The 14,546-nt window shown below is 32.2% G+C and overlaps 2 protein-coding genes across 2 annotated transcripts; one reads left to right on the top strand and one right to left on the bottom strand.

Moving 5' to 3' along the window:
- Positions 1-209: 209 nt before the first annotated feature.
- On the top strand, positions 210-6,594 carry LOC146899578 (ubiquitin-conjugating enzyme E2 2-like). The gene is made up of 6 exons (XM_085737789.1): positions 210-410; positions 1,188-1,321; positions 1,670-1,695; positions 2,660-2,749; positions 5,365-5,453; positions 6,299-6,594. Exons 2-6 carry the CDS (start codon positions 1,197-1,199, stop codon positions 6,425-6,427), a joined length of 459 nt encoding a protein of 152 aa, XP_085593915.1. The 5' UTR covers positions 210-410; positions 1,188-1,196; the 3' UTR covers positions 6,428-6,594.
- A 1,335-nt stretch (positions 6,595-7,929) lies between these two features.
- On the bottom strand, positions 7,930-12,090 carry LOC146899577 (Leucine-rich repeat protein kinase family protein). The gene is made up of 7 exons (XM_085737788.1): positions 10,850-12,090; positions 9,971-10,104; positions 9,627-9,870; positions 9,223-9,416; positions 9,082-9,122; positions 8,884-8,995; positions 7,930-8,351 (listed from the first exon to the last, which is right to left on the bottom strand). The coding sequence occupies exons 1-7, from the start codon at positions 12,051-12,053 to the stop codon at positions 8,115-8,117; spliced, it is 2,166 nt and encodes a 721-aa protein (XP_085593914.1). The 5' UTR covers positions 12,054-12,090; the 3' UTR covers positions 7,930-8,114.
- Positions 12,091-14,546: the final 2,456 nt, after the last annotated feature.

Genomic DNA, 14,546 nt, shown 5'->3' with positions numbered 1-14,546 from the left:
AGATCAATTACTTGATTAAATATGAGCCATAATGATGTCCTTTTTTTTTTTTGACAAATAATGATGTCCTTTTTTATTTTTTTGACTAAATGATATAAGTAATAATGTTGTCATACTTATATTATTGAATTATTAATTAATTGATGGGAAAATCTGAAAAGAAGATTGAAAAAAGAGTTAAAAATAATTAGAACAAAAGAATCTCTTTCATTCTCATCATTTTCTCTTTCATTAGCCTATCGCCATGGAAGAAGCATTTCTCTGATAATAATCACAAAAAGTTAAATTCCGCGTTTTCACATTTAATCACTTTTCTTATATAAGCTATTTCACAGCCACAATTATTCTTTTTCTAAACTTCAATCATCTTCTGACTCTTCTTCACCTCTCTCACCCTTCTCCACTCGCAAGTCAGAACCTCTCTCTCTTTCTCTCTCTTCAATTTTTTTAATTTTGTTTTTCTAAAAATTTGATTTTTATTTGATATTAATTGATTTTCATGAAATCAATTCATACCCATGTTGATTTTATTGGTGTTTGATTTCATAAGCCCATTATTTTTTTGTTGGTATTTTTTTCTTCATACTTGTTATTAATTTTGTTAGGTTCATGTTGTGGTTAGAAATGAAGGGTTGGATCTAGGTTATTTGCTACAATTTGAGCTTGTGGTTGTTGTGATTAGACTTAATTGATCTTTGGAAAATTTTGATTTTTGATTTTTTAGCTTTTGATTATATTTTTTATAGGTTTTTGGAAAGCATGAAGATATGAAATAGGTTAACACTATTTGTTGTTTTAGATTGTGTGAACTTTGAAAAAATTAATGTTTTAACTCATTGATGCATAATAGAGAATTATTTGTGACTTGTTGTGAGTTTAATACTCTTTCTTTGAATTGAGTTTGTTTTGTTGTGTTTGGATATGGTAAATTTTGTGGAGTTTGCTATTGAATTATTGATGGCTTGATAATAATTGTTAAGCTTTGGGAAAATAAGTTGTTAATATGGTCAAATTTTAAGTTGAGAAGATCTAAAACTTCATATTTTGTGGTGTTTGCAATCTGTTGAAGCTGTGATGTATTCTTTGCTATGTTTTTAAATTGTTCTTATTCAATCTGTTTTTAAATTTTGTGGTGTTTGCAATGATGTTATTGACCGATTACTATTCGTTTTTGATTTTGATTGTAGGTGGTGAGGATGTCGACTCCTGCAAGGAAGAGACTGATGAGGGATTTTAAGAGGTTGCAACAAGATCCCCCTGCTGGCATCAGTGGGGCTCCCCAAGACAACAATATCATGCTTTGGAATGCTGTGATATTTGGGTATGTAGAAGTTTACTCTATTCATAATATTTTTCCTTATGTGTGTGAAGTTGAATGTGACTGATGCCGCTTTAGCCGTGATTGTGTTGCGGTTTCGGCAACATGAAAATTGTTGTGACGTGGCCTAGATTGCGGCAACATAAAAATTGTTGTCACGTGGCCTATATTGCGGTTGCTGCAAGATAAAAATTGTTCTGACGTGGCCTTGATTGCGGTCGCGAATGTTTTTTTTTAGAACCTGTGTGTGTGTGTGTGTGTGTGTGTTTTCCCATTTATTTTATGGTTTTAGCTTCTGCATAATTAAATTTGTAATAGCAATCTAATATGCTTTTCTTTGTGCTTTTCCAGGCCAGATGACACCCCTTGGGATGGAGGTACAGTCGTATCCTCTTCCTTTATAAACTGAAATGGTTTTTTGATGTTATTTAATATTATAATTGTGATTTATAACTTTCTAGTGTGCGGCTTAATGATGGAGACTTGGCGTTATTTGTAGCCCAAGTCCCACATCGAGTAGTATAGGATGCTTGGTGGAGTATTTACATGGATTGGTTCTTCCCCCTTGATAGTTTTTAAGGGAGGGGTTCTCAACCGCTTAAATACTTATCAGTTAACTACTCGGAAATTGCTTTTGCTTTAAACATTGTTACAAATAAACTTTGATTCATAGTGGACGAACAGATTTTTGACAATTATTTGTCACATTCTAGTATGTTGTTAACTTGGAAATATATCATTTATCGATTCGCTGTGGATGAACAGATTTTCACTCAAAAATCATTGTCAGCAATAATTACTTTTGACTTTCTAGTATGTGTTAACTACTTGGAAGTAGTATCTTTCTATTAAACATTGATATGAATAGCATTGATATGTCATGAATTAACAGATTCTTGGCAAAAAATAATTGATTACGATGACATTTATTTGTATGTTGTTGGTAGGAGGGTGGGTTGTTAATTGCAAAAAATAGCGGTTTGTTAACAGTGCCATAACGCTGCTATAGCTGTTAGTTGACAACATTTTGTACTAAATAGCGTAAGGTGGAACAACAACAAATTGTTCGAATTCCGCTACGTTAAAGCACCACTTTAACTGCTATTCAACAATTTTGGAAGTGTCTATTGGGACATGAGTTCAACTTGTACATATGTGTGTGTCACACAGTAGTTGGTATTTAATGTATTTTAGGTGTTGAGTTTGGGTCATTTCTCAACTTATAGACAGAAAAGGGCAAAATGATATATATCAAAAACTGACCTGTGTCATGGTGTTTTATGTAGTACATAGTCTTCCAAATTTTGGATTTTCATCTAAGGAATGTCTTGCTTTTTTCAGGTACGTTCAAGTTGACACTTCAGTTCACAGAGGATTATCCTAATAAACCACCTACTGTGCGCTTTGTTTCTCGGATGTTTCATCCAAACAGTAAGTACAAAACTACCTTGCAATTCTTTTCAGGAGTTAGATTAGCAATCATTTCAATTGTTTGTACATTGAGTGCCTGGGCATTGTGGTGCATTAAAACTAACAAGTTTAAACCAAAACGGGAAGTCTGTTTCAATCTACAAGTTTAACTTTGCTTTTAGAAATTGCTTTTGAAACAGCTTTTGAATAACTTTTTTGGTTTTATTTTCTTCTCCTTGCAAATCTTCTTGACGTATAGTTTATATGGAAAATAAAACATTTGTTCTCAAGTCAGATTTGGAACTTTGGTTATAGATAGTGGAGACACTTTTTGTACTTTTTCCCGTGTTGTCAAGTTGCGGCGCTATAGCAAATTGGAATTTGATTAATTTGTTACCAAAACTTCGATGCTATCCTAGTTTCCCTATTAGGGCAATAGTAGCCGATATTCCAGTTTCTAACAGCTGGTTTAACGGCAATAGTGCAGAACAAAGAATTTTAGGATATTTTTAAAATAATATAGCTGAAGAACCTGCATGTGTGCTAAACATCCTATTTTTATAATAGAAAAACTGGAATTTGAGTCTCCTTTATTCACCATAATATGTAAATTTTTCAATATTCAATATAAAGTTATGCTATGCCACCATTTCCTTTTGTATTTGTATGTGACGTGTTTTTTTTTTTTTATTATATATAATTGACTTATTTCAAGTTTCAACCGCCATGTGCCTTCTGCTTTTTGCCCGCAACACTATCTGTTATTGTTCACATCGCGGATTTTTGGCTTTCCGCTATTTTCTGCAATTCTGCCATTGATAACACTTATTTTCCCCTTACAGTTAGTATTTTGGACACGGCATCCTGGAATGTTGACACTTCTTTTCCCCTTATAGTTAGTATTTTGTACACGGCATCCTGGAATGTCATTCAAATTTATTATATTTATTTAATAGATAATTTTGTATATTTTAGACATTTAAATGCATGCTGAACTTTTGTTAGTGTGGTTGTCAAAAACTTGAGCTAACTCATAGAATCATACACGTTTACAACTCTAGGTATCAAAATTAGGTTAACTCACTTAAATAGACGTTTCTGTGTAAACTCAGGTAGACTCACAATCTCAAAACTTTACGTCAACCTATATGCAAAATAGGTTAACAGTACAATATCAAGCCTCAACCCCCATAGCCCAGAGGATAAACAAAGTCACAAACTAGTAAACATGAACAAACTCATCACTACAAGTTTGCAATGAATCCAATAGGCCAACTTGGTGAATGAACCCAACTATGATGAACCGAAACCCAGCTCTATTGTGCTGAAATTAGCCCAATGAGAACTCGATCCCACTATTCATTAGTAGTGTTTAATAATTTTGAGTCTATTGTCCGTTAATTTTGAACTTATGCTCTTTTTGTGTGTTATGGTTTGAACCTTTTTTTGTAATGTAGCCTATTGGATTCATTGCTGGAACAGAAGGGATCTCTTTCTGTTCTAGCATGAATTCTCATATCAAGTAGTCTATCAGAATTTCAGCCTCCTGTAGCTCCCAGCATAAACAAAGTCACTAACTAGGAACCAATGAGCCCATCACAAGATTGCAATGAACCCAACTCTGATGAAACCTAGATCTGCTGAGCTGAATCAAGCTCTAATGAAGGGAATCCAAGCCTACCATCTTTCAATTGCTGCTAATTTTGGTCTTTGGTTTGCTGATTTGTCCATTGATTTTCAACCCTTTTTTTGTCTTATTCTGAGTCTTGCACTTTGCCGATTGTTGATTGATTTTGAACCTGTGTTATTTGTTTTTGTCTTATGTTAGCCTATCTCAAGATTTGTGAATTTATCTATCTTTAAATTATGATACTATCTGTGTATTCTGGTTTAGTCGGGGTCCTCGTGAGCTTAGCTCAGTTGGTATGGACAATGCATAAAAATATGCAAGGTCCGGGGTTCGAACCCCGGCCACCACCAAAAAAAATTCTGGTTTAGTCGGGACCAGTCCTTTCTGGTTTGTGGGTATTATTATCTTTGTCGTTCGATTCTGTGATCAATGTGTTAATTAGTATTAAGAGTCAAGTCTATGAAGATTTTACGACTTTATACTCTTTCAAGTTTGACAACCTTTGCTTGTATCTAACCCTTCTCTTTTTGGGGATTGAAATCTTCAAAGTAGAAAACTTGGAATTTCTTGTATGTTATGTATTTAGGGATTATTAAACGGTTTCCATCTTGACAGTTGTGTGAGAATTGACATACTAGTACCCGAGAATTGACATACTAGTACCATTTAACAACTTGATGTTTGTCAAAAAAAAAAAAAAAAAAACTTGATGTGGAAACTTATTTTAAAACAATATAACCGCTGAATCAAACATAGTTAAATCTTACCAAATTTGTGAATATTTGCCAGATTCCAAGAATCTGATTAAGTTGTGAATATTTTAATTTGCTTTATAAAGAGTAAATGGAAAGAGCATCCTGGTGCTGTAATTTTCTTTAAAAGCATATTATATCTAAAATTGAATTGGAGTGGAAATCAATTTTGTATTGATATAAAATTTTCTTCGATTAGCATGATAATGACTTCAAATGTACTTTCTTTGACCCTTTTCGCTTGGCAATTTCAGTTTATGCTGATGGAAGTATATGCTTGGATATTTTACAAAATCAGTGGAGCCCAATATATGATGTAGCTGCAATACTTACCTCAATCCAGGTAATTGTGATTCACTTGATAATTCAGAGTTGTTTTAATGCAATAATTGGTAAATGATTTGATTCTAGTCTGCCCATCAATTTGTATAGTTTCATTTGTTCCATAGTTGCTTTGCTCTCTGAAAATATGAAAAAAAAATTCCATTTTTCTTCTTTGAGTCAGGTCAAACTAAAAGTGTACGTGTCTGTTTGGTTCAAAAAGGGGGTGGTCAGGGATTTTAATGGAAAGGAAGTGCTAATTTACTTTATCACCCTTAATACCTTTTATATGACATCTAATGTACATATATTCTACTCTTTACATCTTAAATTTGATGAGCCAATCTTCTGTCCTATCAAAACCTCCCTTATATTGGAGGGGAGCCAAAATTGAGTCGGGAGGGATTTTGTTTCTCTCCCCTCCAAAACAATGAGCCAAACAAGAAAGCTTTAAAGGAATCTCTACTTCCCCCCAACCGAACACTATATAACTAAATTTCGTAAATTATTTAGGCACAAACAAGTGTTCCTAAAGGGCAGGAAATTCTACCACAGTGGAAGTAATGTTTTATGTTCCATTAGGTCCTCATCTACATGTTTCAGCAGCTTTACAACTTTTTGGACCATTGTTTTATATAGTTCATGCTTCCAACTCATTTTTCTTCATTAGAACCTATGGTAATGTCATGCATTTCTATTACCAACTTTTGATATGTCTGTTCATTTCGTTGACGCTCCTTAGAATAATTTATATCAAACCTTAAAAAACGAAGTAACAAAGAAAAACACACATGTCATGTTGTAGTAACTATGGATATATTCTTGTTTTTCAATGGAAGTTAACTGATTTTCTTTGTTTTTATGTAGTCATTGCTGTGTGATCCAAACCCAAACTCACCAGCAAATTCTGAAGCTGCTCGGATGTTCAGCGAAAACAAGCGTGAATACAACAGAAGAGTGCGTGAGATTGTTGAGCAGAGTTGGACTGCTGATTAACCATATTATATATGGCATTGACTTGACAATGGCTGTGATAAAAATGAATCTGATTGAATAACCATCAGACTTTTATAAACAACTATGTTTTATATTATTTGTCCTTGCTTGACTGTGTGTTTACTCAAACTTTATATGAATTAAAATATTCCCCCATGTTGTGCTCATTTCTGCTTTTGTTGATACCTTCATTGTTTGTTTCATTCATCATTATAAGAAAGACAACATAGTTAACAGACAATTTTGGTTGGCTAAGTCTATGGTGCACAGGTGCTATCTTGTACCATATGCACAAGTGCTATGCACCAATAAATTTTTAAGCCCCACAATATGTGATGGCACTCATACTACACCATAAATCCATCATATGATCATTCAATGAGCCATACGCTTTTGTGCAATCAAATTATCTCTTTTTTTTAGGTAGAAGACTTTTTGTTTTTGGGATGTTTCTTGTAAACATGACTCGTAGCAACTCTTTGTTACATTCTTATATTATTTATTTTTCCACCATGTTGGATTCTTGAAAACAATCAGCATCTAGACATCATTTCTTGAAAAATCGAGCTTCATAGAGGTGAGGAAAAGAGAGGAGGAAGAGAGTGTCGAGTAAATTTGATGTAGTAGGTGTACCGTTCCACACCTACATCAAATTTACTCCTTGTTCTTCACCTTCCACACCGTCTCTTCTTCCTCATCCTCATCCATAAATCCATCACAATTATTTAACCTACGAGCTAACATTCAACCAATCCATCCTAAAATCGATTGATGGTGGGGAAATCTTCTTTCGTTCCTCCACCTTAATCACTTAAAGAAATAGGTGCAGACTTTTAGTAATACAAATAACCAATTTGAAACTAAAAAAACTAAAAGGATTAATTTGGTATAAACGTTAAATTTAAAGGCCCCCGTGATGCATTTTTCCTAAACATTTTGATATCTTTAAAGCTCCAATCATGTTATCCTTGATCAGTTCGAACTTGAATCACATAATTTCAGTCCTTAAATACACTACAACATTCAAAAGGGCTTAGCTTGTAATCTAGTAGAGGAAATGCTTCAGCAGTGGTTTATTTACAACAACCTTTTTGTATTTCAAAGTAAGGAAGAATGTTGATTTTTGAGGAATTTGAATACTCTATCGGAGTTTATTGGTGACTGTGTTGATTTTGGAAGTGTCACAAATTGGTACCTCCGAATATAGTTCCAAGTTGAACAAATTGTTTTTCACTTATGTGCAAGGATTCTATAATATTTCAATGTATCTAGTTGTAACTTCCTTAGCGTAATATTTTTTTAAGTTAAACTAGTCCATTAAAATTGACGGTGTCAGAATCGAATCCGCCTAAGCACTATATAATTAGGCCAAAAAACACTGACATGATTTTTTTTTTTTGTCAACCCTTTGATAGGGAAATGAATCTTTGGTAATCGAGAGCTTAGCGGTGAGATAAGTATAGCTTGATCAATAATTGTTCCACACAAGAATAGAATTACCGGAGGCAAAATACAAATATGATAGGAACTTTAATAATAATATAATTTATACATAACAAAAATGAAAAATGTAGGACAAAATGTGTTTTTGGCCTTAAGGAAGTAATAAAATATTTACATAACCATTTTATTCATTTTGATCAATGAACTTATGAAACACAATCAAACAAATTTATTGACAAGAGGTTTAAAATTTTGTGCTGAGGTTCCCACTGCTGGTCCAATTCTCTTGAACTTGCATTGAATACTGTAAATTCCATAGAACATCCTCTATTGAAGGACGTTTACTAGAAACCTTAGAGAGACAATTGATGGTAATTTGAACTGCAGTGCTCATTGATTCATATGCATAACTCCCACGTAGAGAAGGATCAATTGCACTTCTTAGTATTTGTGATGGTGCTTCTGATGAACCTCTTTCCAGCTGAACATAATAAAGAAATATTCAATGGAGTTCAAAACATGAGTTTAAGGACTGTGTATTGAGTCTATTGACGGTATAAAATATTTTACACGGTCATCTTATCAATCAAAATGCTTTTTAATGTCGATTTGTTATATTTGTAAAATATCTCGACAAACAAGTGATAGGGAAAATTTGATTAGATAATGTGTAGAAAAGATAAACATGTTCGGCAATGTTTTTCATGTACCAAAACTCATGTTTTAAAAATCGGATGAGAGACCAAACCAGTGAAACCTTTGAGTCATGGTTTAATTAGTTCAATTAGTTCAGTCATGGTTGAACTAGATGGCAAATAAACTATAAAACAATGAAAACTGGTTGAACTGCAATTTAACTTGTCGGTTCAGCCAGTTCAACTAGTTGCAACGTAACTACTTCTCGGTTCAACTGGTTGGTTCGAACAAGCGTATATTATGTAAGATGAACAAACATTATAATCTTTGAGCACTTTATGAAAAACGTGACGAAGAACAGATGTAGTAATGGATACCTCATCCTTGAGCTGCTCTACTTCATTGGAGGAAGCAATTTGTCTACCAGTAATGACTTCAAGTAGAATAACACCTAGCTGATAAATATCTTCTTTTTCTGCATAGTTTGTGCTGCACATGGATTTACATTTCAAAATACTATCTTAGGATACAGTGAAATATAACATAAGAAAGTGATTAATTAAGATAGCATATACCTTCCATTTTGATTAGTGGAACTTGGTTCATTAACTGTGTTCTGAAAATTAATCAATACATAAATCATTCCATGTTAGAAATTTAGATGATCATGCAAATATTACTGAAAAAATTGATCAAATCATGCATTCTGTCCAAACCTTAGATGGCAATGGAATTCTGTATCCACTAACTTTTGCATTAAGACTATCATCCAACAAAATATTCTCAATCTTGAAATTGTTGCCAAATATTCCTGGAGCAACTCCTGTGTGTAAGAACTGAACCCCTCTTGCAATTCCTATGCTGATTGCCATTCTTTGTGGCCATTTCAGCATATCCTTCTTTTTCCCATCTGTTAAACAAAGTCTTATCATGTCATGTCAATTTTATTTTAATATTCATATCTTTGCTGTCAGTGTAAAAAGTTTTATACTATCGACAAATCACAACCTACCGAATTTTTTTTATGATGTGACGGTTATGATTGATTGACAATGTATGATTGATCTGACGGTATAATATGAATTAAATTCTTTATGAATTTGATGATGTGATTGTTTACCTGTAAGTTGATCCCTCAAGGACACATTTGAGATGTATTCAAGTACAATGAAGACTGTGCTTGTTACTTGAGGAGGGTCCTGATGAGTAATGACACAGTGTCCTAGAACACTAACCATATGTCTATGTCTCAAATTTTGTAATGCATCTAAGTGCTGCATAATGCTATGTGGTAAACCCTTCTGCTTTATTTTTATACAGTTAATAAGGACCATTGAACCATCCCTCAACCAACCTTTATATATCTGTGTAAATAAGATAGTAAATAATTAATATCATGTGGTCCATTTTTCATTATAAAGAACAAATTATGAAACCTTGAAGATTATAAAAATATTCTTTTACCTGTCCTTGTGATCCTTCTCCTATTAGATTTGATTGGTCAAAGTTATTGGTTGCATCTTCAATTTCTTCTTCTGTGAAAATATTGTATGGTGGCTGTCCATGTGTAGCTAGCCTCATTGTTTGAGGAACATGTCCTGTTTTCATAGGTCAGATAAAATTAATGCAGTTTTTAATTGAAGGAATTTGTTTTGTTGTATGAAAGGAATATGAGTGAAAAATAATATAAAAATGATTTATTGGAAGATAAATAGAGAAAATATCAAATAAAGTGGTTAATTAAATTCAATTAAAGTTGAATGATACCAAATTCGACTCTTGACTTTAACAATTATTGATCAGACTTTATTTACCACCCGATTATGGATTACTAAAAGAAAAAACAAAAAATAAACAAAAGAACAATGTTTATGACAGCATATACGCCCGCCTTTACAGACACTTCCCTACTAAATACAACTGAAACATTACTGAGAAAGCAGAAAATAAACTCCTAAAATTACTGTTCATGAAAACAACATAGAAAAATCAATTGTGTTTCTTAAAAGATTTATTAAATACTATCATGACTGAAACACTATGGATTTTTCAACAATTACTATCTTCTCATATGTATTTTCTATTTTGTAACAACACATTGGTAAATCACGGAAAAGACTTATAGTCTGAAGTTTGACCATAAGATAAATAAAATCTGACTATAAATTATTACTGTTAAAGTTCAAACTCAAGTATTTGACCCTAGTCGAAACTCATTAATCACTTTCATTGTTGGTTGTGATGCATATATTTTAAATTTAATATATCATAAATTAATTTACAATAAATGATAAATAAATAAATAAATAAATAAATAAATAAACATAATGATGATGTTCTTACTTGCATTCAAATTTGATTTATCTGAAAACTTACGAGCAGAAGATCTATCCATATTATGATTCAATCTTTCTGGTTTTGATTTCCACAAGATGAACACAATAAGAAGAGCCAAAACACATGCAACTCCAACAACACCTCCAACAATAACAAGCACAAGTCCTAATTTCATACTTGATTCCTTCTTCACTTTTCTTTTAGGAGGCTTAACAGCTAAAGCTGCATCTTTTTTGCAATATGAAGTTGCATGTTGATTTCTTGTCGATAAACAATTCCCGGAATACAATACTTTACCTTTTGAATTCATAATGCATGATGGTAATTTTCCAACTAGAAAATTATGTGAAATATCAACATATTTCAATGATGAACCACATGGTGAATTCATTGAGAGGTTACCACTAAATTTGTTTGAAGACAAATTTAGGTAATGAAGTGAATGTAGAGAGAATATGGAAAATGGAATTTTTCCAAAAAAGTTATTGGAAGAAATATCAAATACTTGAAGTTTATTAAGGTGTACTATCATAGAAGGAATTTGTGATCTTATAGAATTTTCTCTCAAAATAATTTTCACAAGATTTTTTCCAATTGAAGGAAATTGTGGACCTAACTTATTTCCATCAAAATTAACCTCTTCAAGAGAAGTTAAACTCTTAAGATCTGGAATATTTCCATTGAAAAGATTATCAGCCAAAACAATACTCTTCAGATTCTTCATTGAAGATATTGAAGAAGGAATTTCACCAGAAATGAAATTTGAACTAATGTTGAGAATTTCAAGTGACCAAAACCTGTTGATTTTTTCAGGTAATGGACCCCATAAACCTAATGAAACCAACGACAAAACCTTCAAATTTGAAAGCTTTGTCAAAACAGTGAAAAATGAATCAGTTGAAAAAGTTCCTGAAAGTGCTTGAAAAGGTTTGTTGATATGTGAAGATGGAGAGGTTTTGTTTCCAATGATAGTTAATTCGGTTACGTGACCGTTCGAACAAACTATTTTGAGTGAAGGTGAAGGAGGGAGGAAACAAAAGTTTGTCCAATTGTTCCATCCTTGAAGTACTGGTGGATATTCTAGAAGTTTTTGAACTTGGAAAAGAATTCTAGTTTCTGTTTGTGCTAATTGTGCAAGTGAAGTTGGAATAAGAAACACAAGAATGATTGTTGGAAACAAATAACAAAGTTTAAGACACAATTTCTTCATATTTCAGAGTTTGGATTGAAAGAAAAGTGAAATTGCTAAGATGACATGATTTTACTAAGTGGCTATATAAAACAAATCTTTGATCAATAATTATGATGACATTTTTTTATTGTTTTCTTTTTGAAATTGTGTATGGTCTAATAATTAGGAGAGGAAAGCTATTAAGTAGAAAAGTTACTTGTCAAAAATTCATGATACAATGATTGCAAAAAAGGGTTTTACTTTTTGATGAAAAATGATTAGCATAAAGAATTAACTCAGTGATGTTGGAGTAGGTAGGTAGGAAATGGGGGGAGGAATTAAGTTTGCAAAAAGTGGATCTGAGATCTGAAAAGTGTGGAGTTCAAATTTTGAGTGAAGGGACCTATAATTAGAAATAAATAGTTTTAATGGAGGAGCCTTTTTTTTTGTTACACACACATCACATGAAAGAGTGGAGAGGTGTATTAAAGTATGGTATGCAAGCCATGATACTCCCTCATGGCATATTTGGAATATTTACTCCTCTAAAGTTTAAAATTTATTAACTTTTCTAATAATATTTTCATATTATTTACTTGTCAAACTAACTGTTTTATTACTATTACTTTCAACTATTTCAATTAATAAATTTTCATCTGACTTTATATGTCTCAATTCTAGTAGTGCACAATTCCTAAAATAAATAAATTAAGAATACCAAATTCAATTTTTTTAGTCAAAACAATGTATTTAGACTAAAATATGTATAAGATACAGGCAGTAATTTCGGTCTTATACATAAAAAAAAAGTAAAATCAATAAAAGTAGAAGTGTTTATTTTAAAATTTGGATCACATACATCAAATTTTGTTGATCAAACTTTATCAAACATACATCATATTTTACTCTTTTTTTATGTTAATCCTCTGATTTTCAAAGAAAACGAGTTCTGATAATTCAAAGTTCGACCTCAAAGAAAACGAGTTCTGATAATTCAAAGTTCGACCGAGAGATAAGTAAACATGATCAAGAATTGTTTAACTCAAAAATCAAACTCATTTCTCTTGAACAATTTGACCCTGCTCGGGTGTCCTACTAGTATTTTTTTAAAAGAAATGCATTACCTAAAATGATACTACTCCTACTAGTTGTAAGAGTGAGGGAGTATTAAATAGCCACTAGGTTAGTTACTTGTTACATTTTCCAAGGAATCCAAGCTCTGCCAAACTGCAAAATGCCAATGACAGCAAAGTCAACACTGCCCTGAAATCAAAGTAGCCAATGAAGGAACGTCGGTTTTGACCCATTTATGTGAACACTGCTTAATCTAAAGAGTTGTTAATGTAACCCACATGCCATACCACGTGACTTTTTATCTGGAAAGTATAAATTAGTACACAACACGACAACACTATTGGTAATGGTAGAGTATTAAGAATCATTATTTTACTTCCTTTTCCTTGCATATGGTGTTAAGTCTTTGAGGATGTTTCAATCTCCATTTTGTTTGGATATTTTCATTCATAGTATGTGGAGAGGAGAGACAATGACATTAATTTATTAACTCTATATTTTTCTTTTCTTTTCTAAATCATATTATATACACTCTCTTTAATAATCACAACTGTCGTGAAGAGTTTGTTCAAAACTAGTATAATAATGACCGATTTAGAAAACGAATGTTAATCTAATTATTAAATCGGCCGTTAACATTAGCAACTAGTGATTTAGCCACAATATGCAAACTGGTCTTTAAATTGCCTATTAACTCATTTAGCAAACAATTTGATCGATTACAAAATTTGGTCGCTAAATCGTTTGATGTGAAAAATGAAATATTTTGATTACTAAATCGGTCTCTAGATAGAAATTTTCAAGTCGTGTAACGAGAACCATGAACCAAAATCTATTTAAGATTCTAGATCAATAGATATTGACCAAGATGAAAAGATACAATTTAGACCTGTAGCTTGAATACCTGAATATGTGAATCCAATAGGACACAAATGAGTTTTTTTTTGTAAAAATATAACTTGAATTTATGCAAAAGAAGTAAACTTACTAAAACAGTTTATTATAAACAAATCACATATGTTATGCATATGAACAAACATCCTTTTAGAAATCATAAAACATTTTTTTTTGAGGTAGAAATCATAAAACATGAATAATTACTTCGCTGTAATGTAGCATATGTACAATCGACATTGGGGGTTGGTGTGAAATCACTAGGGAAATTTCCATTTTGGTTTTTATGGGAGTATTAGTTGGCCGCCGAACGTGTTACATGCGGAGATTTAAGCTCTTTTGATTGGCATCGAGCTGTGTTGGCATGTTGGTTTAAAAAAAATCATTTGTTATTCCGATTCTATTCATTTGGTCAAGTTGGTAACTATGTGAACACATGGATATCACCATTACATCAAGAAGGATTGAAATTTTGTTTTGAAACATACCCTTTATGAAGGAAATGTTTATGCGGATATCATTGCAAAGATGTGAGCTAATTGTGTAGCCTCTTTTATCATGGTT

This window comes from Medicago sativa, chromosome 8, assembly GCF_051527215.1.
Source record: "Medicago sativa cultivar Bolivia chromosome 8, Bolivia_mono, whole genome shotgun sequence".
NCBI lineage: Eukaryota > Viridiplantae > Streptophyta > Magnoliopsida > Fabales > Fabaceae > Medicago > Medicago sativa.
The sequence above is the reverse complement of the archived record's forward strand: the minus strand, read 5'-3'. Positions and strand labels throughout refer to the sequence as shown.